We start from the raw sequence: 26,666 nt of genomic DNA on the forward strand, positions 1-26,666 counted from the left end.
AACCCAGGTGAGACTTGAAGAATTTTCCCCAAATATCCCCAACCACCTTCCATAAACACCATGATCAATGATGACATATTGATCCACTTCTATAACAAGCAACTTAACCCTGGGAAGGGTTACTTTTCAGAAAACCAATCAAATCGTTCAATAGTATGGGAATCAAGCCCAACCAAGTCAGACTGTTTACGCCTGAACTCCAATATGTCAAACAAGTAACAGGTCCGCATTTCCTCTTTTAAGCAATCAAGTATAACAAGAAAACTTAGATGTCTCAATGATTTTTATCCATTCTATGTTTAACTTTACATGAAACAGATTGCGCAATGACATGAACAAAGTTATCAATTGAACCCACCTGTCCTCTGTGCTTGGGATTTGCTCAAACACAGCATCTGAGCATCTGAGACTACCAAAAAAGGGGCCAAAAGACAAAAGGGGCAAAAAAGAAAACAAGAAACCAACTTATACAATTCTTTCTGTTTGGCAATATGGTCAACTTAACTGGTGGCTGGAAGATAAACCCTTATGATGTCCTTCATAGTCAGCTTTCGCCTACATGTAGGGCATTTACTTTGAGCTTGTATAGCGGCCTTGATACACTTCTTACAGAAGATGTGGCCACATTTAGTCGACATCTCCTCAACCAGTGGGCCCATGCAAACTGGACAATTGAAGGTGGGTTCTTTTGGTGGTGGCGCACTCTGTGGCAGTTCTGGAGATTTAAAATCATTCTTTCTCTGCCAAATATAATAAAAAATTTAGTCTAATAACTAAGAAAACACCCAATCAGTTCCATAACTAAATGAGGGCTAATTACGCCAATATATAACTAAGAAAATAAGGCTCAGTTTGGAAGGAGTACAAATATAAAAATGTAGGGTACAAAACCTTGTATTTTGTATTATTTTTTATGTATTTGCAATGTACAAATTTGTATTTGTACTCTTTCCAAATTGACCCCTAAAGTTCAACACAAATTCAAGAGAACTAAATGAAATAAAACACCCAAACAATTTTGTTTTTTTATTTATTGATAACAGAAATTTCATTAATGAGAATATATAATCATTAAGAGCTACAACCCACCCACCCACCCCCCAAATTTCATTTACAGTCTCTCTCATCACCTTTTTCTTGATTATTGCATCAGCCAGGAAATTAGCTGATCTCTGAACCCAATGTACTTTCGCCGTCATATTCCTCATCATCCACATGACTCCACTCTTCATCAACCATCCCATTACAATCTTTAAATCCCCCTCTATTATTAGTTTCCAAACATTCAACTCTTTTGCTCTCCTAACCCCTTCGACTACTACCATTACCTCTGCCCTTAGTCCCCAACCCCAATTGGTCCAGAGAAATAGCAATAACATCACTCCTCTCATCACTAAACACCCCACCTACCCCTCATTGCCCAGGATCCCCAGACTTCTACCATCAAAATTCAGTTTTGTAAAACCTTCTTGCAGCGGAGACCATTCTTTGCAGATTATGCTCTTTGTTACAGTAGAATCTGCCACCTCCTTCCAATTTCTACTTATATCCCAAACTGAAAATATCAAAATATCAAAATAGTAGTTGAGGTAGGGAAGAAGAAGAAGAAGAAGAAGAAGAAGAAGAAGAAGAAGAAGAAGAGGAAGAGACATTTTCAATAAGTAGGAACAATTATATTGAATGAGAAAATCACATGAATGCCCCTCACAAGGCACCTAGAAACAATATGATTAAATAGCCCCTACAAAAAACAACTATTTCTAATCATTAAAAGACTAACATTTTAAACACTCCCCCTCAAGCTGAGCATAGACATCTATTATGCCAAACTTACATAAACTGTTATCAAGTTTTGGCTTGGGAACACCCTTAGTGAAACAATCAGCCAATTGGTCTCCTAACCTAACAAAGGGTAAGCAAATTTCTCCACCAATGACCCTTTCTCTAATGAAGTGCATGTCGACTTCAATGTGTTTAATGTTTTGCACAATCATGTTGGACAGGATTTTGAGCTTTGTTTATGGCTGCTTGATTGTCATTGTACAATCTCATTAGAACTTCAGCTTGAATCCCCACTTTTGACAATAGGTTCTTCAACCTTAGTAGTTCTGACACACCATGAGACATTGCCCTATACTCAGCCTCTACAATGGCCCTCGCCACAACAGACTGCTTCTCGCAACTCCATGATAACACATTACCACCTAGGCACAATAACTAGAGGTGGAGCGTCTATCATCAAATGAAGCTACCTAATTTGTGCATCAATATAAGCTTCGACCTTGAAATGCCCATGGTTAAAGTACAACATTCCTTTCCCTGGAAATCCCTTCAGATAGGCAAGTATCCTATTAACAGATTGCATATGAGAAGTTATTCCCTCATGCATATACTAGCTCACCACACTTACAACATAAGATATGTCAGGTCTCGTCAAATAGAGGTAAAGGAATCGACCAACAAGTCTTTGATATACACCCTTGTCTAGAAGAATATCCCCATCTCTAGCTCTCAATTTCTGATTGGGATCAATAGAGGTTTCAGCTAGTTTGCACCCCAAATTTCCCACTTCCTAAAGACCCAAAACATACTTTTTTGTGAAACAAAAATTCCTCTCTTTCTTCTTGCTACCTCAATTCCAAAGAAATATTTGAGAATTCTAAGATCTTTGATTTCAAATTTAGAAGCAAGGAAGGACTTCAACTCAACAATTCCTATGATATCATTTCCAATAATTACAATATAATCAACATAAACTATTAACATAGTCACACAAGCATCAACTCTCCTTATGAATGATCTGCTTGCAATTGTAAGAATCCAATAATTAAGACCTTTCTAAATCTATCAAACCAAGATCTAGGAGATTGCTTAAGACCATAAAGGGATTTTTTTAAGCATCACACCTTCATCTGACCGTCTAGGATGCTTATTGCATATATACTTCTATATATATCTATCTATATCTATATCTATATCTATATCTATATCTATATCTATATCTATATCTATATCTATATCTATATATATATATATACTTCTTCCAAAACATCTCCATAAGAAAGGCATTCTTCACATCCATCTGATACAAGGGGCAAGAATGGTTGGCAACAAGAGACAAGATGACTCGAATGTAGTTCATTTTGGCTACAGGAGCAAAGAATTCTCGGTAATCAATCTCATAGGTTTGATTATATCATTTTGCTACCAAGTGAGCTTTATACCTTTCAGTTGAACCATCAGCCCTATGTATGACAATGTATACCCACTTACAACTAGAACCTTGTCCTTAGGAATAAGACCAATTTCCCATGCTTGATTCATTATAAGAACCCCCATCTCCTAATTCATGGCATCCTTCCATTCTGGTAATTGTACTACCTCTTTAACATTATCAGGGATAGGAACAAAAGAGATGGCAGATATAGGCATAATAGGAAGGAGATAAGGTAGCATATGATGCATATTTAGAGATGGGATAAATAAATGAAGACTTTGTGCATTGTCTCTAACCCTTATGGACTGTAATAGGAAGGTAAAGATCAAAATGATCAGAATGTAAAGTATCAAATTCAACAAGTGTAGCAAGAGCTCAAGTTCAAGATTACCTAAATCCGGGACATCACATTGTCGAGGACATGCATTTGAAAATGCAAGCCCCTATCTACTTCAACCACTTGTTTGTTTTTCCTTTTTGAAACTCAATTTTTCTGAGGCACATGAGAACATTATCTCTAGTGAATTACAACCTTCTCTACAAGTGTTTAGATGCTTCTGAAGTACTCTTTTTCATTGTCGGACCTTATTATTTTAATCTTTTTCTCAAATTGTGTTTCCACCATACCAAAGAAATTCTTGACAATGAAAGGTACCTCATCTCTTCTTTCCAAAAAATACAACCACGTACACCGAGAGTAGTCACCAAAGAAATTCTAACACATCAGCTTGTTCAAGAAGATAAATTCCACTATGGGTTTTGGTAAGAGAACTAATAGATAAAAGGTTCCTATGCAATTAAGGGACATAAAGGGCAGAACTCAGTGGAAGGTTATCGATAAATTTGACTTCACTCAAATCCAAGATTGAGGTTTGAGATCCATCGACAGCCGTTATCTTACCTTTTCTTAAGAGTATCTTATATGAGGTGAAATAAGATGGTATACCAATCATATGGTCACTTGCTCCCAAGTCAATAATCCAAGAGCTAGGAGGTGAAGTATAATAAGCAAGTACAGTACCTAATTTTGCATAAGCATTGGAAGGAGAGCATGAACAAGTAGAAGTAGACGTCCCACTCCTTTCTTGATGAATCAAAATGCTTCTTAGTTTATCCATCACATCCAATGTATCATGAGAGGACTGCTGAGCAAGAGACTGAACAGAAGTAATAACATGAGTATTACCTTTCTTCCCAGTCTTAAACCTTTCAGGTTTTCATTGAGGATTTAGCTTCCAACTCTGATCTTTGGTATGTTTAGGTTTCTTACAATATTTGCAGATGACCACTTCAGTCATTTCATTAACATGTTTACTTGAACCTTGTTTGGGCTTAGTATATATAAAGGTTGAATGCTCACTAATAAAAGTCTATATCATGGCAGCTCTCCTACCTTCCTTGCCTTGTACCAAAGAATAAGCAAATGGGAGGGATAAAATACCAGTACTGAGGATAACTGTGATGTCATCACTAGTGACAACAATGTCATCAGCATATACTATCAATATTGTAAGTCTACCATCAACTCTCCTTATGAACAAGGTAGGGTCTACAGACTACTTGAGATTGAGCGAATCCAATCTTTAAGATAGCATTTCTAAATTTATCAAATCTAGGGAACTACTTAAGCCTATACAAGGACTTCTTTAGGCAGCAAACTTTCCCTTCAATGTTAAGAAAGCTTACCCCAGGTGGTAAATCCATATAAACTTTTTCTTGTAAGTCCCCATGAAGAAAAGCATTCTTCACAACCATATGATATAAAGGCCTAAGATTAGTGGGCAACAAGAGACAAACATGAACACACAAATAGAGTTCATTTTAGCAACCAGAGCAAAGGTTTCCACATAATCAATGCCATAGGTCTAGTGTATCATTGGCCACAAGTTGAGCCTTGTACCTCTCAACTGAACCATCTGTCTTCTGCTTAATAGTATACACCCACTTACACCTAATAGGAATCTTATTCTTGGGACAAAGAACAATCTCCCAAGCATGGTTCTTTAGTAGGGCCTCCGTCTCTTGGTTCATAGCTTCCAGTGGAGGTTGCATTGTCTCTGCAACATTGCAAGGGATGAAAACAAAAGAAATGGCAAAAATATAAGCACAATAGGAGGGTGAAAGAGCATCATAAAACACAGTAATGGGATACTTGGTGCATATCCTCTTTCCTTTCTAAATGGCAATAGGAAGATCAAGGTCAAAATCAATAACAGAATCAAGATTACCCAAGTCCAGGAGATCAGATACTAATGGGCATTCATCTTCAAGAGCCACCCTCTTACTATACTATGAAGAACTGCTACCATGACCAAGGCCAACACATAGGAGGAAGAGAAGGAATACCATTGTTACAAGAATGAGAAGAAAGAGGAGGTATGGGGACAGAAACAGGAAGACAAAAGGGAGTCCAATCTTCACTTACATTCTACCATGAAGAGAAGGACAAGATGATTGGAAAAAGGACCCAAGAAAAGTACCATACTTAGAAACATATCTCTTTCTTTACAAAGTGAGGATAAAAACATCTATAGCCTTTCAAGTAACCAAAAAATACACATTTGATTGATTAAGGATCAAACTTATGTCGGGAAGGACTCACATTATGAACAAAACAAACACAATAAAAGACTCTCAGGGGAAAATTAAAGAGAGGTTCATCAAGGAGGAGAAGCTAATGAGACCGAAGATTAAGGACCCTTTATGGAAGCAAGTTAACGAGATACGTAGTCGTCTCAACAGCATCGCTCCAAAAACAGGTGGGAACATGAGTTTGGAACAATTTCCTCAAGCAACTTCAACCACATGTTTTTTCTTTTTCTCAGCAACCTCATTCTATTGTGGGGTATGCTTTACATGAATTCTGATGAATAATTCCCCAACCATTAAAAAACCCACACAAATGGTTGTCAAAGTATTCTTTGGCATTGTGAGATCTTATTATCTTAACAAATTTCTCAAACCGTCTCCACCATATTCATTTAGTTTAGAACAATCATAGGAACCTCATCTAGCTTTTCATAAACTAGAGCCATGTATACCAACTATTGTCATCAATGAAGAGCATGGAGTATCACACCAACCCATGCAAGGGATAGAAATGGGCCCCAAACATCAATATGTAGCAAATGAAAAGTAATATTTCTTCTATTAATTGCAAAATATGTGGTTCCACATTCTTTGGATAAATGGCAAACTTCATATTCAGGATCCAATTTTGACACTTGGCAAAACAAATTTGGAAACAAAAGTTTTATAGAATTAAAAGACATGACCAAGACGACAATGTCATAATTACAAAAGACATTTTCTCATCGATAACCCATGCTTTGAAGTTCCATCAAAAAGGCAAACTCCATCAACTTTACTCCCACTTCTAATGATCTTCCCCATGCTCAAGTCTTGAAAAACACAATGAGTAGGGAAAAAGGTCATGAAGCAATTATGGGATTTTGTAAGAGAACTGACCGATAACAATTTTTTGTGCAATTGAGGTACATGAAGAACAGATCCAAGGGAAAGGTTGTGGGTAAGTTTGACTTGACCCTACCCAAGATAGGAGTTTGAGATCCATAAGCAATAGCAATCTTACCCTTCCCCAAGTTAATTTATATGAAGTAAAATGCGAAGGCATACCAGTCATATGGGCACTAGCCCCAAAATCCCAAAGTCTACAATCCATGGGCTAGAAGATGTGGAACAAGCAAGTGCAGTACACTTAGCATACGAACTAGATGGATTACTAGAAGCAGAAGAGGATGCCCCACCCTTTTTCGAACTACAATAGGATGCCCCAACCTCCTGTTTTGAATTTGTCCAATTTTAAATGAGGATTGAGCTTCCAACACCTTTCCTTAATATGTCTCTACTTTTTGCAATAATCGCGTATCACATCCCCAACCTTCTTAGTAACAAGGTGCTTACTAGTACTTTGTTTGGATCGAGATGATATAAAGGCAGAGTGATCAATTACAGGAGGTTGCATCATGGCGGTCCTACTCTCCTCCCCTTGTACAAGGGAGTAAGAAAAAGCAAGAGTGACAATACTGGCACTAAGAATATGTTGCCTAGTTAAGCCAAAACTTAAGATTCCATACGACCAAGAAATCAAAAACTCTATTCTCTTCAATGTGTTATTGGTATTGCTACAATCTTCAAGTTCCTTCCATACTAAAGCTTCCAAGTGATCCATTTCTTTCCAAATAGGCTACAGAGAAAAAAAAATATGTGGCCACTAATCTCTCCCCCTAAAGCATATTGCAAACCTCTCTCCGAAACCAGTACACTAACAGTATTGTTAAACTAGGAATAGGTGGCAACAACCCTACCGTAAATATCTTTAGCAGATGAAATAAACATGTAGTTACCATAGTTGTCAAAGCGACGCCGCCTAGGCAACACCTAAGTGACAAGGCGTCCTTGGAGGCTCACCTCGCCCAGTCGCCTAGTAGTTTTGTATATTGTCTTATAAAATACTTTTATATTGTTACGTTTTTGAGATTATAATTATAAAAGACATTATTAAACAAAAATATTCATTTTTGTGTTTATAAACTAATTTCTTTTTATTATTTTCTTATTTGTTAGGGTTTAATCAACACAAACATTGCTAACTGCTGTATTAAACCCTCAAAGACTTCAAAATTTGAACCAATAAGTAAGGGAAAAACTTAAAGTTTTGTCTAATCAAACACATTTCTTCCTCCACATCTTCCACCTTTTCTTTTCTTCTTTTCCTATGACAAAAATAGGGGTTCAGTCCCCATATTTTTTGGAATTTCTTTTCTTTCTTCTTTTTCTTCTCATAAATATGTTGATTTTCTAGACATAAACATGAAGTTTATAATTTTCTTATGAAAATTATGGATAGTTATTAAGGAAAGATGGTTATGGAACCAAGGGAACTACCTAGGATATGTATTTTTCACTTAAAAAAATCCATTGCCTAGGTGACTAGGCGACAAGGCGCCCCCTATCGCCTAGTCTCGCCTTGGCACCTTGAAAACTATGGTAGTTACGGGCAATATGAGGTTACATTGAGCAAATCAGCTATGACATGACAAGGGAGGTATCTTGCTCAAACTTTGCAAATTTTGGGTCTTTAGGTTTTAGCTTGACCTCCTTGCCTGTAATGAATCCTAGTTTACCTCCCACCTTGATGATAAGCTTGGTCGATAGGGGGACCACTCCAAAAAAATGGTCCCATCAAGTTTAACAGTGGTTATCATACCACTAAAAATATCTGGACTGCCTGGGAGCACACTAGAACACATATGTATATCCTTTGATAATTCCATAAATTAACAAAAACACTTTCCCACCAACCAAAAGGATCTCAACACTAAACTAGAACAAAAGGACCCAAGGAAGCAGGTCACCACACGATTAAGAGACAGAAGGATCCAAAAAACTGGTTAGCAACAATATCGACTACAAAAGGAGAAGAAAATCTCCCAAAAATTCTTAAGGGCTTAAAAATATACAAGACCACTTCCCACCATTCCCCAAAAGTAAAATGGCCCGAAAGGTCTAGGTTTTGTATCAGAAAACTTCATTAAAAATGCTAGACAAGAATCAACATCAGATCAGGAATTTCTAGAATTTGTCTCTTGAAAAATTCACAATAAATCGCAGAGGCTCCAAATGGTTGCAAAAATCATAATAATAAATCTTCCAAAATCACAAAGGTGAGGAAGAAGAAGAAAAGGTGTGGAGTCTTTCAAATTAGAGGTGTGTTATTGTTCACACTCAAACTTGACATTTATATTATAAAGAAAAATACAAGAAAGCCCTTACTTTGGTGACCAAATACAAAAGGATAAGAAAATGACCAAAACACCCTTTCCCAAGTATTCTCAACACTGCCTTTTGCACCCAATCCACTACTAGCCTTGAAACACCTTCTATAATCAGAGGGACTTGGGTTACCTGCACTACTCGCATCAAAGTTTAGCTTGATGTAGTCATTCATTGGTGGAGATCAAAGAGGGCTTGTACTTACGATAGTCTAAACTAGCCACTTCTTTCCAGTTTCTCATAATGTCACCTGCTAAGAAATCAGCAAAAATCCCCAAAGACTTTACCCGATGTACCACTATAACCATGATGGTCTCTATAACTACCTCTCTACTTGTTTCCTTTTCTAAAAACAATCATGAGTTCCTTTCTTCCAAAATGGTCCAGCTGACCGCAGCCCTTAGACATTTCCATAGCACTCTTCCCCTTTTCTTTGGCCACCTAAAGAAAGTAAAGGCAAACAAGCTTTTCACATTAGATAAGAGAGACCACCTACACCCAAACACAGAACACACCAGTGAGGGGATAAGCACCAATTAGTTCTTTTCCTTTGGAGTAGATCACAAGTATCAATTCTTTCTAAGAAAACTTCCCAATAGAAACCTCCAAGGCTCCAACTCTTGGATGGATGGGATTGCTCCAAACCTCCTCCACAGGAAATGGACGCCCCAAAGAATCAAAACGTTGAATAAGAGCCTTGAAGAAAGAAGCACAAGAATAGACACCAGAGGAAAGAGTCCAAATATAACTATCAAGTTTCGAGGGATCCAAAAAAATCCATCAAGGATATGAAGCAAGTCCAAAACATCATTTAATTCTGAATCCCTAACACCCCTTCTCAAGCCCAGATCCCAACCAAAATCACTTCTTGAACTTGAAGGAACAAGAAAAGTAGACACAAGCTCATCTTTATATCACAAAAGGGCAAACAAAGAAAAGAATTTATCTTTCAAAGGAAGGTTGCCCCCCCCCCAAACTTGTTACCAAAATTTTACAAAATTTCTAGAACAAAGATCACACCTGGGTAAGAAGGCTGAAAAGAACAAAGATCATACCTGAGCAACTTGAGCAAGGTTTGTCACAGGTGCAATATTGTATTATTTCTAGTTGGCTTAAAGAGAAGAATGTTTTTTGATGTTTGTATTTTGTAACATGGAGTTTCTTATTTGGAGATGCGAGTGGACGAGGATGTGGTGCTTCTCTTTTTTTCCCTCTCAAGTGACTGTTGGTCACCCTTTTTTTCTTTCATGTTGCTCCATGTGGCTCAACAAGGGGTAGCCCATCCCCCAAACCATGGTGTAGGCAAGATGCAATCCCAAGTCTCTGTTACAACCAGTCAGAGACCTCACCAACCAACTAGCTGGCACCTAGCACTACTGGTAATCTATCTTATACTCTTCTTTTTTCTCTCCTTTTGTGTTTTTTTTGCACTATTTGTTCTTTATTGAACCTAGCAGCTAGGCCTAGGGCCCCCAAACCACAAGCCAAGCCCCCATGCCTAAACAAGTCCATGTTAGGGTCTTAAACTCTGTTAGGGTCTTAAACTCTTAATCCCTACACAAAGACAAAAATGATTTTAAAATTTTAATTGCCTTTTAAGAAGAAATTTTATTAGGATGAATTAATGAACATTAGCAAATGGGGGTAAGAATTTAAATCACTTTTGTTTTTGTGTGGGCATTAAGAATTTAACACCCTAACAAAGCCAGCTCATAACCCCGTATTTTCTATTGTTGTTCATTCATTAATCCTAATAAAATATCTTATTAAAAGGCAATAAAAATTATAAAATTATTTTTTGTTTTTGTGTAGGGATTAAGAATTTAAGACGCTAACACAAACTTCTTTGGGCTTGCCTTGAGGGACTTGGAATAAAGACGGCTCGTAGAATCAGGAATGCAAGAAATTTTACATCACATTAGCAATTTGAAGTAATACAATTGAGGAAAAAACAAGAGACTGAGGGTTTTATATGCTCGAATATGTTTTGTAATGTTTGGTCTTATTTTTAATTTTCATTTTAATACGTTTTACATGTTATGTTTATGTATTTTAATTTTAGGTAATAGAATTTTAAAATATTTATTTTAAAATTTAAGTTTATATGTTTAACTAATATTATGTTTAGTATTAATTTTTCTTTTTTGGCAGTTTTGTATTTTTGCGCCTTTATTCAAAAAGGGCACACACCTCGCCTTGCGCCTTGGGCACAAATTGCCCCTTGCACTTTTAAAATTCTGGTGCATTGTTTTTCATGTTATGACTTGTGAGTTCCAAAAACAAATCAAAACCATCTGGTTTGAAAAAAATTGGTTCACAAAGCAAATAAACAAACAAAAACATGTTCATCATAAGTGTTTTTTGTTTCAAATCTAAAAAAAAGATGCTCTTGAACTTTTGGTTTAAAGAACATGTTTTCATGTACTGATTGATATCATGTTTCTTTAGACCATTATTTTGATAAAACAAAACCGACTTGTTTTTACTTCTCAAAACAAAAACAAATTCAATAACATTTTTCAATACTTTTTTTCTGATGTGGTGATTAAAAACAAACAAATAAAAACAAAAACATTCATGTTGTAGAATACCCTTGAAAAGAAATAAAATTTTCATGGACCATCCTCAAAAAAACTCAACTTACATGCTTCATACAAAAAAATGGAATGAATGAGGCATATTACCAGGCAAGAATACATGTTAAGATTGATAAAGTACAATTGCATGCAAGATTAAGAAGATAATGTCATATACATCTAATAAAAGGTCTAAGTTACTAATACCTTTGCATTGTGGTTGCCTTCCAAGTTTATGTAAAGCTCACAGTTAATAATTCTCTGGTTTGATGGAACTCTTCTGCGCTTGTTGTAGCTATTAAGAGCCAACTGAGTGATTGGTTCCTCTACAAGGACCATAACGAGGAAAATGGATCTAAGAGAGGCTTAAAACATGATTGATCAAAAAAAAGAGAGAGGCTTAAAACATGGAAAATACGTGAATAAAAAATGGAATAAGAACATCTTAGCAAATACAGAGAAAGTAATAAAAAAAGGGTGTTTTTGGTTGCACAAATATTACTAAAGTACTTCTTCACAAGACTTTTCCATAAAATGCCCTTTGCAAAACCAAGTTTGGTTGCTCACCAATAACAATTAGGGAATAAAAATATCAAATAGTGCAATATAAATAGTTCGGCAATTGCCCTCAATGTGCAAATTCCCCCATCCAACCACAATGGGGGCTTTACTGTGTTACATATTATATATCACTTCCATAGCTGCACAACTCTGTGTGTGAACTGTATTCTATTTACAAAACAATGACTGTTAATAAGACTGTAAAGATATTGCATTGTCTCCCTGTACATGATTATTTAATAACTTCTACCGTCTAAAAACGATATTTCAGCATTATGAGGTGTATACCACACATGTCCTTCAAAACCTACACTTTTTGCACCTTCTTGGAGGATAAATAGATTCATAGATAAAAGAAAGTTTCTCCTAAGCTTCAATTGATCTGCAAGGCCCATTTATAATTTTTTAGAAAAAGAAATTTCATTAAAAGAAAAGAAAGAAGAAAGATACAATCTCTGGTGATGATCCATCACTAATATATCCAAAAGTAGGAAGTACATAACATCATATCATCTTCCTTACAACACATACTCTATACACCACACTCATAAAAACATCAAAAACAAGGTACAAAACTAAGAAAAAAAAAGGTTACTTACCTCCTCTCCACCTAGAAACCAAATCCCCAACTTCTACTCACCTCTACCTCCTTATTAATCACCACATCGTAATATTAATATCCACTTTCTTGTCCACCTTACAAGCTTTAATCATTGAAACACAATATAATAAAAATATAATTTTAATACACCTCAGCCCAGGCGTGGTCAAGAGTCTAGGGGCAGAGCCCCCGACCCAGCCACTAGGTTCAAACAAAGCAAAAAAGCATAAAAATTTAAAAAGGCACACGCCTGGGCTGAGGCGTAAGGCGCATCAGGTGCACACCTAGGCACACCATGTGTGCGCCTTTTGAAAGTAAGAAAGAAGGCACCTTGTATAAGTAAGAAAGAAGGCGCCTTTGGATCATAATTGGGATTTTGGGTTTTGAAAGAGATTAGGGGATGAAGAGGTCACTTACTTGTCAGAACTTTTCTTTCTTCTTGATAAAGTCTGTTTGTGCCTTTTAAACCGAATAGAAGAGTTTGGTGTCCAAGTTCTAAAGGTTTATTTTCCTGTGCCTCTTCTTTTCTTGCTCTTTGCCAATTCCCTACCCCGCTTTCTTTTCCTATTAAGGAAGTTTGGTGTCAATCAATTTCCCCCAAATTTAAAGCCTTTTGTTGGGAAGGTGGCTTATGAGAAGATTAATACTCTGGACTACCTGCAAAAGAAAACGCCTTTCTTGTGTATTTCCCCGAATTGGCATACTCTTTCCAAATTCGATGGTGAATCTTGTAACAATTTACCAATTTCATGTTCCTTTGTTGCAGATATTTGGGATTGGTTTTTCTCTCTATTTGGGTGCAGGTGGAACATGCCAATGGAGATTAAGTTACTATTTGACCCTTCTATCTTTGCTTGGCCAAAAAGAAAGGGAAAAATAATGTGGAGATGCACTAGAGCAGTAGTGATTTGGACCTTATGGGAAGAAAGAAATGCAAGAATCTTTCAAGAAAAGGAGAGGAGCAAACAACAAATTTTGGACTGTGTAATGACTAGGGTTATACATTGGCTACTAACTCCGGATTTATTTAGACAGTTCTCCTTTATATTTGGAGGAAATAATTTTCAGTGGCATCTAGCTCAGTGCAAAAGATTAAAACAAGGTCAGTGTGGACACCTCCTCTTGAAGGTTCTCTGAAATTAAACTTTGATGGGAGCGATCAAGGCAACCCAGGTCCTTCGGGAAATGGAGGAGTCGTAAAAAATAAGGGATCATACTACCACTTTCTTCAAGACTAGTGGGGGTTGGAGACTCTTTAAAGGCTGAACTGTTTGCAGTTTTACAAGGTGTTAGATTGCAAAAGACATGAATTTGGAGAACCTGGTGATTGAAGGTGACTCCAAGGTGGTGATAGGTTGGCTAAGAGATCCAGACTCAGTGATTTGGTGTTATAAAAATGAAATGATGAAGTTCCAGTGGCTAACACAGCAGATGAATCTAAGCACACAATGGGTGGGAAGGGAAGCTAAGGCATTGGCTGATTCTTTAGCAAAGCAAGGGGTAATTAGGGATCAGTTGTATTGGGCGCAATTGTAATTACTGTGCTAGCTCTAATTTAATAGTGAGTTGTAAAAGTGCCCATCATTATTGATTTCAATGAAATTTAATGATCTTTTACTTTTCAAAAAAAAAATCTTTATAGTAGTTTGCCACATAATTCAGACTTCCCAAAAATCTTTGGAGTTGAGTTTTATCTTTTATTTCATATGGGAATTTATCTACAAACTCTATAGTCCTTTGTATTGGGGTCATTTTGTTATAAGATATTTGACATCCAAGCAATCTAATCGTTGTTTGGAATAATTTCATTTTCCAGGCAGAGACAGCCAAACTACTTCCTCTCATAACTTCTAGAAATATGCTCAGATGTTTCCAATGAGCTTTTATAGTAGTCGAATATATTAAAACATCATCTATGTATACAATTAGAAAATTAGTGTATAGAGTAAATATTTTTTTTATCAATAACTCTGAAAAGATTTCATTAATTAGAAAACTTTAGGATACAACAAGAAGTTGTGAAAGAAATCAGCTTTAGTATGCTGACCCGGGACAGAATTACAAATGTGCCCAAAACATGTGTTCTTTGAACCCCTTGCTTTGCTAAACTATCTGCCAAACTGTTGGCAGATTTCCTAACCCATCCCACCTGGATTGACATGTTCCTTGACATCCCTTTAAGTCTTGGGAAATCATTCTTCAACTGCCATGTCACCCCTTCCCCTTTCTGCAACCATTTTATCACAGTTTTGGAGTCTCACTCAATGATCAGTCTATTAATACCCAACTCTTTAGCCTTCTCAACCCCATATGCTGCAGTTAGAAACTCTGCCTTTGCCACATCACCCTGCTCCACAGGACCGGAATACAGAGCAATAATGTTACCATTTTCATCTCTAAAGGCCCCCCAATGCCTGAAGGGCCTGGATTACCCGCACAACTCCCATCAAAGTTCAGAAGGAACACTTTTGAGTCCAAAGGGCATTACGTTCCATTTGTAATGTCCAAAGGGCGCTGTGAAAGCAGCTTTATATCTGTCTTTTTCTTCATTTAGATTTGCCGATATCCACACTTTAAATCAGATTTAGAAAATACTATGCTGTTGTAAAGCCTATTTAACAAGTCCTGCTTATTAGGAATTGGGTAACAAATCCATCTTAGTACTTTATTTAGAGGTTTTAATTGATTACTAATCTTGGTACTCCCCTTTCTTTTTTATATGAATAATCTTGGTACTCCCCTTTCTATTTTTACAGCATTTTCAAGTTTCAACATAAAGACGGGGCAGCTCCATAGGGGTCTACTTGACCTACTTAGCCTTTGGCTAATAAATCCCGGATTTCTTGTTTGCATATTTCTAATAACCTGGCATTCATCTAGATAGGTTGGGCTTTAGTAGGACATACTTTTAAGTCTTTGTTATGAGGGGGTTCGACATTGTGCTTTTTCCAGTGCCAGAATGCAGTTGGAATTTCTGCACAAATTTCTTATTAAATCCTTTTTTGGAGATTTTCAATTTCTAACTGCATCTTTGGGTTTCTAAGTGATTTAGACATCAATAGTGGAAACTTTGGTTTTATTACGAAAGCCATAAGTAACTTGGACTTCTACCATGATAGTTGTGATGCCAATAGAGTCTATTCGGAATGGTAAAATAGCTAGTAAGAAGGGAGTTCCTAGGATCACCTCTTGCTTTAATCCTTTTACCATAAGAAACGTGGTTTTAAAGAAACTTCCCTGTTTGCAGATATGGGCACTAGGACATCATACCGAATCCCTAACTTCCTACCATCTGCAGCACTAATTTGCTAAGTGGTTTTCTCAAAATATTTAAAAGGAATAATACCTTCTTTAATGCAATTTATACCATCTCCAAGGTCTATTAAAGCAATGATAGTTAGACTAAAATCTTTTACTCTCATTGAAATTTTTGAGTACCATTTTTGGTATTTAACTTCTTCTATTGAATAGACAAATTCTTCATCTTCCCCAACAAATTCAATTGGTTCAGCTGTTCCTGCTTCACTATTGAGGGTTTCTAGGTATTCTACCTTTTTTTTCAGTAATTGCATTTCTTGCATAAGAGCATGTATTTCTGCTTTCAGGCCACTACTTCACTATTGAGAGTTTCTAAGTATTCTACCTTTATTTTAGTAATTGCATTTCTTGCACTATAGCATGTATTTTTTCTTTCAGGTCATCTATAGGTGTTGGTCTAGTGATTTGTTTTCTAGCTCTCTCCATTACTTGCTTGAATGAGTACAAGTCTCCTGGTTTTACAAGTCCCTTCTTATTTTTTCCTTTCTTATTAGGGTTTTCTCTTCCATTTTGTAGGGCAGCAAGTCGATGTTTTCTCTTGTCATCTAGGTCTGAGATATCCTCAATGATTTCTAAGAGTTGTTCTTCCTCAAAGGTTAACATATTCAGACTATGAGACTCTTCATCTCTACTTGTTGTGTCTTTATAGGTATAGAATCCATTTTCTTTTTCACAACAAGATTCTCATGATGATGATTCCCCTATGGCAAAAGTCTCTAGCTCTTCAAGCTCCTCTACTTAATTGACCCTTTTAGGAGTTTTTCTGTAGCATTTATTGGCATAATGCCCCCTTTTGCGGCACTTGTAGCAAGTAGGGGTGTTCTTGGTTTTAGGTTTAGCCTTTCGACTCTCTTTCAGATATTTCCTAAGCTGAGGCTTATGTTCCTTCTTTCTAGGGGATGCTTTAGTGGGAGCATATGTAGATTCTATACCAATTTGGTAACAAAAATCTCCAAGTTCTCTCTTAGAACTTGACTTTTTCTTTTCTTAATTGTTTCTTAAGTCATAGGCCATTGCACAGATTAATGCCTACCTGGTTTATTTTCTGGATTAGATTCCCAAATGTATAATTTTGGTAGTTTTTATGTCCTTCATTTCTTAAATAAGTCTTAATCTTTTCTGCAAATAACATAGGGCAATCCCAAAATGAATTGCTCTTTCCAATAATCCTCTTTAGGATTATTGAACTTGTAGACTATTGACAAAAAGACATCTTCATACCATCTAAAATTGGATAAAGATTTACATTTAAGATCTAACATTTATGAGCAGCTCTCTTAGCTACCCTTCATGTCTTCAGCATTTCCTATAAAATGAGCTATTATAATCAAGATTAGGGTGATAACTGCATCTAGAATTAGATGATCACATCAGTCTAGGACGGGTTCTCCTTCCCCATCCCTCTCGATGGCATTGAGGATAAATTCTTAATGATGCTGAATACTACATAAATATAAATTGTGCATTACCTTCAAAAGGCACAACCGTTCATAATTGGGAAGCAAGTTTATTGTGGATAAAAGAAAATTCTCGCTTCAATGCAATGAACCAGTAAACTCTTATCAAACTCCAGACCTTGCTTATCGTGTGATGACCCATTAAAAGTATTATGGTTTTCATAATGTACCTTATGGTGTGGTGGCCCATTAAAAGTATAACCATGCTCAGAAATCCAATTGAAACCGCATATACCATGATGCAAAAATATATAATCTCCATACAAAGGGGTCATCACTTAGTGTAATGGTAAAATCTCGAGCTGGCAAGCATAAGAATGCGGGTTCAAGTCTGAGGGTGGCCACCTTGTTGAAAAAAAAATGCCAAGGGTTAGGACCATACCCAGTCTAGCCCTCCCAAGACCCCAGATACTTCAGACCTCCATTGGGTAATGGCCTTTTTCATTACTAAGATACAACAAAACCAGGTTTACATGGAATTCTTTCTCAGAAAAAATTAAAAGCAAATGAAATCTTATCGTTACTGATCAAAAAAAATTTAAAAGCAAAAGTGCAAAACCCACACAACTTAAAGTGGCATGCTGCAAATCTGTAAGCATCTTAAACATTTTATTAGATGCTACATTTGATGCAGAAAGTTACAATGCTGACTAGTAAGGGAGTTCTCAATCTCATTAGAGGTAACAAGATTTCATCACATAATAGACCCCAACACTGCTATTTTCTAGTAAGTATAAAGAGTGTAATGAGATAATCAAATGGTAGAACTACCCAAGTGGATCATTCCCCCATAAACCAGATCATCCAATAAATAGGCCATCTAGTGTAAAATGCTTTCAATAAAGGATACTTCAAAAGAACTAAGAGTATATAAAGGGTACTTAGCTTAAACCCAAAAAAACAAGGAGTTAAATATAACCTAATTTGAATTTTCTGCACATTGTCAGTCAAACTTATACAATATTTTGCATTAACTTTCAAGACCACAAGGGATTGAGAATGAACAACTAAACAAAATAATACAGACAAGCAAGATTGAGAAAAAATGTAAAAACACAAGCAAGACAGATTAATCACCTAATCAAACATGACTGTTCTCATAAAGAAGAATAAAATAATTCTAGATGCCGAAATATTGTACCTCTAGATTCAATAAAGCATTCATATGTTGGAGGTAAAGGGAAAAAAATACCCGAGTGACCTTGATGAACTTCTGAATCTTCGTCAAGAATTACCATTACCCCTTGACTCCTCCTGGACTTGTTCCTAGCCTACCAGAATCCAAAACGCATATACTACTTAGTTGTTTTTTCAAAGTAGATCATTATCACTATGACGTTAAATTTTCGCAAATACATGAATACAGCATACTTCAGCAAAGCTCCTGGGGGACGATATCACAACTTCATCATCAATGGCCTCAACATCAATCGTAGCAGGTGGTAGAACCCCTCTCCCTCGATGACTAGTTCCTATTTCCTGATGATCGAGACCAGCAGATATCTCCGCTTGAATCCTAGTTTCACCGGGAGGTGTATCGTTGAGGTCCACGTCCAGTACCATCTTCCTTCGCCGAGTGTCCCTCACGTATCCTTTCAGAGGTCGTCTCGACCCACATGTGCTCATACTATATCTATGAGTTCTCGCTGTAGGCTAGAAGCCTAGACATCCAAAATACGCAAACTCAGTCTCATAAACTAGAGTGGCATTCCAGTTCTATCTCTCCTAAAATAATTCTAAAAGATATTCTTTTCATAATTTTCCCACAATTTCCTTTCTAGTTCATAGTCGTTACCAAAAGAAATCAAAAAGAAACAAGAAGAAAAAATCAAGAATCGGAATATATATTAGAAACCTAAGCAAGGCAGCACCAGAAACGCACAATAACTAGAACAGAAGAAATCCTAATCGATCATCATGAACAGGAATTTGTAAGCATAATAGCAAAATAAGGATTGTTAACCAAAAATTAGCAAAATAAGAATCGGAAACCCCATATCGTACCTTAAAAATAAAAAGAAATTCTCTGTACGAAGAAGTCGGAATAAATAGAAAATTATGATTTTTTGTCGACAGAAATCAGAAAGTTTCCTCTTGACGAGGGTAAGAAGAGAGAGAGAAAGAGAGGCACAGAGAGACGACCTCAAACTCAAAGGACCTCTGTGCCTACGTAGTTGGTTTCGGGCCTTTCGGCCACGAGAGCGAAACCAGAATCCAGAAAACGATCCACTTTTACTACTTCCCAGCCCGAAAATTTTCCGGGCGTAGGCATAGCCGCATAGGGTATGTGTTCAGGCCCGGCCTTAGCGCGCATCCTACCCGAAATTTTACAACAAAGCCTGACTAATACTTTCAGCCCAAAGGGATTAAAGTTTCGGCCCATCACTTAGATATGAATACGGATATAGATACATCTTGAAAATGCATGGATATTAATGAAAAAACATGAAGACATTTGAATATGATAAAAAAATGCATATAAATTTTATAAATATATTAATAACAATTTATTTAAAGTTAAAATAATTATAATTAATATAGAAATAAAATAAATGTATAATAAAATGTTATATGTTAGGAGATATATTACAATTAATAAAGAAATTATACAATTTTGTTGATAACGTATCAACCAAAAGTGATAGAGCATATTATATTTATTTTTACAAATTAATACATGCACAAAAGCTATTATTATATTATTTTCTATTCAAGTTGAAGGCACAAAACATATGCAACTATTGTGGGTGAAATATTATATCAATTATTTCCTATTTTACTATTTTTAATTTTAATATTAACAAAAAAGTTAAGTAAATGCTATTATTTTATAAACTAATAGAATAAATAATTGCTCTTGTCCACATTTATATCAAAATATTGTTTTTAATGTCAATAAATCTATAAAAATAAAAAATATTAATAATAGAATAATTATTTTAGTACATAATATTTATAAATTTGAACACGATATGTATCTCAAAATCTTTATAAATTATTAATTAATATATTAATTTGCATTAAATAGCAACATATTTAATATTTACAAAAATAAAAATATTATTTATAAAATACTTGAGAAATATAATGTAAATTGAATTTGTCAAATGCGCTAATTTACTTTCACATCAAGAAATATTTTTTATTTCATATAATTTATATAAATAAATATATTAACAATAGAATAATTAGATTAGTAATTTAAAACTATGAATTTGCATATGATATGCATCTTAGAAATTTTAATATATTTGTTATATTTTTAGATCATATTTTTATAAATTATTAATTGAAGTTTTAATTAAATTTTATAATAACATGTTTATTGTTTATAAAAATAAAAATCATTGTTTACCAAACATTTGGAAATTAATTTTCTTTACTTTTTTGTAAATGATAAAAACTAAAAATAGTGAAACAGGAAATAAATGATATAATATTTTTACATATAATAGTTGCATATGTATAATATAATAATAGCTTTTGTGCATGTATTAATTTGCAAAAATAAATATAATATGTTCTATCACTCTTGATTGATACATTATCAACGAAATTGTATGATTTATATGTATCCCATTATATTAATTGTAATATATCTCTTCACATATACCATTAGAATATACACTTGCTTTATATCTATACATTAATTATGGTTATTTTTGTTTGGGTGATTGTCGAGCTGGCCAAGGGCGCCATGTGGCAGATTCCATGGCTGCCCTCTTTAGATCGCGTCAGCATTAACCGTGTGACAAAAAAGCGTGACCATGAAGGAGTGCCCCATACGGGCAAGGAAGCGGACTCCACCAGGGAAAAGTGAATTCCACGAAGACCTCAGCGGATAACCTCATCTCGACGACCTCTTCGGCTCGGAACTATCATCATCTCAACCTACTCATCCCGGCCAACCCTTTACCCTACCAACTTGAGCATCAAAGTGCCTATCCGGGGAATAACTCCTTGGTCCTTTGACTCTTCTTGTGGTTGCATATCTCGGTCTGCTGCTTCAACCTTCCACCTCGGCCTCATCCAGTTGGTAGGATTATTTGACTTTGTCCACAAATCGAAACACCTCGGATTGGATAGCATCATATTGGCGTCATCTATGAGATACATACAAAAGCCAGTTCCCTAACCTCTTACTATACACTGAAAAATAATCATGCCAAAGAACACATTCAACTGCTCTAGAGCTTGCTCCCCATCTCAACGATCCCACTCAATCCGTAGCTCTCCGCCTCGAGAGCCCCAACCTCAGATAGCAGTTGACCTTACACAGTTCCACACCATGTAGCAAAAGGTTGATTACATCCTTGCCATGATGAAAACACTAGGGCAGCCAGCACAAGATCCCCTAGCCACTTGCCCTATCATGTAAGTGCCTACGGTGATTGATCCTCACACCAATGGCCCCAAAAGGTACCACGCAGACCAACAAAGGGCCCAATCAGACCATGGGCGTCCCCAACCATCTCAAAAGTTTGATTATCCACCATGGCATCGTGAACACGAAGCCCACAGTAAAACTCACCACTCCGGTGAGAGAATGGCTCTGCTACCGTTTGCAACAGCTCGTAATCTCGATAGTCGAATCCAACTTGGTTTGAGACCGGAAAGCATCTACGAAAGCGGAGAAGTCCATAAGTGCACTACTAGTAGACTGAGATGCTGAGATTAGAGATCTAAGAGAAAGATTGGATGAACTAGAACACAGCCAAGCAGACTGTAGTGCAACTTCTCCGACGGCCCAGCCAATAGAACCACACCACGACCAACACCTCACAAAAGAGCCCATCATTTTGCAGGAGATTGTGGACAAGATCCCCCTAGTCAGAAGGCGGCCACCTCAATTCGAGAAGTATGATGGGGCCTCATACCCTAACAATCATCTCAAAGGTCTTTGTGAGAGCCCCACGGCTCATCTAAGCGCCTCCGGTGCAAGGTTTTTGTCGAATCCTTCATAGAGTCGCTAGAACCTGGTATGCCTCACTCCCATCACGACCCCTAGCCTCCTGGGAGCTGTTGGAAGCGCAGAGGCACTGGAAGACCTCAACCAGCTTCATACAAGTGCATTAGAGGAAAGGAGAGAGCTTAAGAGACTATTTGGCGATGTTCAACGTCGAAGCCCTTCAAGTCCGAGATCTGTACCAGTCGGTGGTCATAGCCACCATCATGAACGACTTGTGCTCATCAATGTTTTGTTTCTCACGACAGAAGAATCCTCTACCCAACCTTATTGGGCTCATGCACATGTCAAACTACATGAATGCCGAAGAAGCCCAATAGTTGCATAGGAGCGAAGAGGACCAACACGATCGGAAGAGAAAAAAAGAACAACAAAGATCAGATTGGGAGAGCAAGAAGGACCGCTGCCTTGACCGCAAACCAAGAACTCCGCCACCGATGTACCACAACTTCACCCCACCGAATAAGTTACAAGCTGAAATACTGATGCAGATCCACGACTGCAGTTTCGTCAGGTGGCCTAAGTAGATGAGGTCCTAGAACAACAAGAAGAATCAGGACAAGTATTGAGACTGCCATGAGACTGAGAGTTGCCACAATCTGCGCCACCGCTTAGAAGACCTCGTCTGGTGTACGTAGCTTGGTGGGTTCATAGACATTAAGGAGCACTAGCCAAAAGAAGAGTCGTGTCGCACAAACGTGCCACCAGCCCGAGCTCCCCCCGCTGGAGTGATCGCTATCATCTTGGGTGGGATGGCCTCTAGAGGAGAGAGCAGCTCGGCCCACAAGGCCTATGCTAGGTTGCATCAAGTCGAAGACAAGGAACTAAAGAAACCGAGGCAGGACACCCCCACCACCTTCACTGATGACGACCTCAGGGGAGTGCAGACACTGCACGATGATGCCCTGGTAATAACCACCGAGATCGCAAACTTTGAGGTCCGAAGGATACTGGTAGACACAGGGAGCTCAGTCAACATCCTCTTCGAGGAGGCTTTCGAACAGCTCAACATTGGGAAGGACCCCTTAATGCCAATCAACACCCCTTTGGTAGAATTCTCCAGAAACTCACCGATACCTTAGGGGAAAACCACTATATCGTTGTTGATTGGTGATGGTCTCATCACTACCACGGCGATTGTTGATTTTATCGTCATCAGTGTCCAATCACCCTACAACACCATCATCGGTCGATCGACATTGAACGCACTATGGGACTCAGTCTCCATGTACCATTTGGCCGTGAAGTTCCCAACCCCTTTACAGAGTAGGTGTTGCCCAAGGAAATCTGAAACTTGCAAGACAATGTTACATGACAACTTGTAGAGGAAGACCCCACATAAGTGAGGCCCTCACCACAAAAAAGTATAAACTTGAGACACGAGTTGTGAACACAAGTGTCCCATTTTGACAACAACATGGAGAAAACCGTTCAGATAGGACCCTTCCTAGAAGGTAGCCTCCAAGATATCATAATGTAGTTTTTGAGAAACAACACCGAAGTGTTCGCTTGGTCATCAATACACATGCCGAGAATTGACCTCAAGGTCATCACCCATTGGCTCAACATTGACCTACACTACCGACCTATGAGGTAGAAGAAAAGGAGTTTCACCTCCGAATGGTGGCAGGTGATCAATGAGGAAGTGTAGAAATTGCTTGATGTCAGCTTCGTCTGAGAAGTGACTTACCCGAAGTGGTTGGAAAACGTAGTGATGGTCAAGAAGACCAATGGGAATTGGAGAATTTGCATTGACTTCATCGACCTGAATAGGGCCTGCCAAAAGGATAGCTTCCCCTATTGAGAATCGACTAGCTTGTTGACGCAACAATAGGGCACGAGCTCCTGATCTTTATGGACGCCTTCTTTGGTTAAAACTAGATCTAGATGCACCCAGACGACCAGGAGAATACCAATTTCATCATGAACTGGGGATTGTACTATTACAAGGTGATGCCCTTTGGGTTGAACCACATCTTCAAAGAACAACTCAACCATAACATGGAAGCCTATGTAGACAACATGCTAGTGAAGAGCAAGAAAGCAGAGCAGCACCTGACTGACCTAAAGGAGGTCTTCAACCTCCTCAGGAAATATCGAATGAAGTTGAACCCATTGAAGTGCACCTTTGGCATCGACTCTAGCAAGTTCTTAGGCATCATGGTCATATAGAGGGGGATCGAAGCAAATCCGAAGAAGAAAATTCTGGCTGTCTTGGACATGTAGTCACTGCATACACACAAAGGAGTGCAGTGCTTCACTGGACGAGCAGTCGCACTGAGTATATTTATGTCAAAGTTTACAGACTGTTGCCTACCATTCTTCAAGGCACCCAAAATTTTGAAAGACTTCTAGTGGACCGAGGAGTGAGAACGGTCATTCCAGGTGTTGAAGCGTTACTTGAGCTTGCCACCCCTACTTACAAAACCGAACCCAGGGGACCAACTCTTGCTCAATCTGTCTGTTGGAGATGAAGTGGTCAATTTGGTTTTGGTAAAGGAAGAGGGCTAAACCGAAAGGCCAATCTACTACACTAGAAAGCCATTGAAGTAGGTGTTGCACAGGCCAAAGACATCAGGGCGCCTGATCAAGTGGAGGTGGAGAGTAGAGTTAAGAGAGTTTGGCATCGACTATGCACCTTGACCCACCATAAAATCCCAAGCACTGGCCAAATGCACATCTCGACTTAAGACCCGACCGAGGCTCCACCAACTTGGATCCTTCATGTGGACGAGTTGTCCAATCAGCAAGGGAGCGGAGTCAGCTTCATTATCCTCGGACCATATGACACCATCCTCAAGCACACCCTGAGGTTCGAGTTCAAAGCGTCAAACAATGAGGTAGAATACGAGGCCCTAATAGCTGGCTTCAGTTTGCACTAGACATTGGAGCAAAGCAGGTTGAATCCTTAAGTGACTCCCAACTCATAGTCAACCAGGTCACCAGACAGTTCGAAGCATGATAAACCCACCATGGCAAGCTACTCGTAGAAAGTACAGGACCTCGCCAAACAGCTTGAGCACACTTCATCATACAATAGATTCCCAAAGCCAATAACATTTGGGCCAATGCCCAGTCAAAGCTTTCTAGCTCACCGTGCACCGACCTCAAGACTACAATCAAGATGGACACCTTAGCACAACCCAATCTTAGAATCAGTCCTAATGGTCCTCCCCGTTCAGCAAGAGCCATTGTTGATGGACCGATCATGCAGTACCTACAAAACGGCACCCTTCTGGAAGACTAGATTGAAGTGAAGAGGCTCACCCACAGGTCGACCCAGTATTGCCTCATCCAAGGTCAGCTCTACCACCGGTCACATACTCTCCCCTACCTGAGGTGTCTCCCCTTAAGACCCTAACTGAAGCTGACTATGTCCTTAGGGAGATACACGAGGGTATATGCAGATATCACCCTGGCACATGGACCCTAGCATATAAGGCACTTTGGCAGGGCTATTTTCTGGCCCACCATGAAGCAAGATGCAACCCAGCTCGTTCAGAGGTGCGACCGTTGTCAAAGACAATGTAACCTACATCATCAGCCAACAACGTCTCTCACGCCCATTCCAAGTTTGTGGTCGTTTGCCTAGTGGGGGATGGACATCCTTGGAGCCTTCCCCACCGCGGCTAGACATAAGAAGTACCTCCTTGTAAACCATAAATATGTTATTATAAAATGCAAATTAAAATATCAATTGATAATTTATAAAAATATATAGTGCTAACTGATGCACAATTCGGTCGATCTTAGTTGTCGGTACCCTTGCCTCTGACGGAGTTGAAGATGCCTGAAACAAGGAAGAAATTGGAGATTTCCGGGGAGGAACCCGATAGGAATACTTCGAAGCTCAAGTTAATACTCTTGAGAAGGCAAAGGAAAATAAGACATTTCAAGACTAGAAAGCACAAATATCACATACCTCTTTCTGTGGGGGAAGAAGGTCTTTTATAACCACCTGGTGCACTCACTCCCAAGTTTCTGCCAAGTCAGCTATAACTGTCTCTGTGGGGGGCAGACATAACCGCCACTGTCCTCTCTGTTAGGGCTGTCTCTGCCACAACTGAGATGGTGGTAGCAGGTGGCCGTTACGGCGTGATTGCCAGTACGGACCTGTCAGGTACGGTTTCACAGTTGCGCGACTTGGAGCCGAGGTCGCGGAGTGGTGCACGAG

At 38.0% G+C, this 26,666-nt stretch overlaps 1 protein-coding gene across 2 annotated transcripts; it reads right to left on the reverse strand.

The window, feature by feature from the left end:
* Positions 1-253: 253 nt before the first annotated feature.
* LOC104609432 (uncharacterized) lies at positions 254-19,807 on the reverse strand. Of its 2 annotated transcripts, none has more exons than XM_010275749.3 (5): positions 19,669-19,807; positions 18,898-19,187; positions 18,719-18,797; positions 11,797-11,915; positions 254-740 (listed from the first exon to the last, which is right to left on the reverse strand). In XM_010275749.3, the coding sequence occupies exons 2-5, from the start codon at positions 19,150-19,152 to the stop codon at positions 501-503; spliced, it is 693 nt and encodes a 230-aa protein (XP_010274051.1). In that variant the 5' UTR covers positions 19,153-19,187; positions 19,669-19,807; the 3' UTR covers positions 254-500. The 2 variants fall into 2 exon arrangements, with proteins under 2 accessions (XP_010274051.1, XP_010274050.1); XM_010275748.2 differs by having other exon boundaries at positions 19,531-19,775.
* Positions 19,808-26,666: the final 6,859 nt, after the last annotated feature.

The sequence above is a fragment of the Nelumbo nucifera genome, chromosome 3 (assembly GCF_055504915.1).
Source record: "Nelumbo nucifera cultivar China Antique chromosome 3, China Antique-T2T, whole genome shotgun sequence".
Taxonomy (NCBI): domain Eukaryota; kingdom Viridiplantae; phylum Streptophyta; class Magnoliopsida; order Proteales; family Nelumbonaceae; genus Nelumbo; species Nelumbo nucifera.

Coding starts and splice junctions, on each gene's coding strand:
- LOC104609432 (XM_010275749.3), bottom strand. CDS start 19,152: ATGAGCACATGTGGGTCGAGACGACCTCTGAAAGGATACGTGAGGGAC. Junction 18,798..18,897: donor CCCCCAGGAGCTTTGCTGAA/GTATGCTGTATT, acceptor GGATTCTGGTAG/GCTAGGAACAAGTCCAGGAG. Junction 11,916..18,718: donor AGTTCATCAAGGTCACTCGG/GTATTTTTTTCC, acceptor TGGTCCTTGTAG/AGGAACCAATCACTCAGTTG.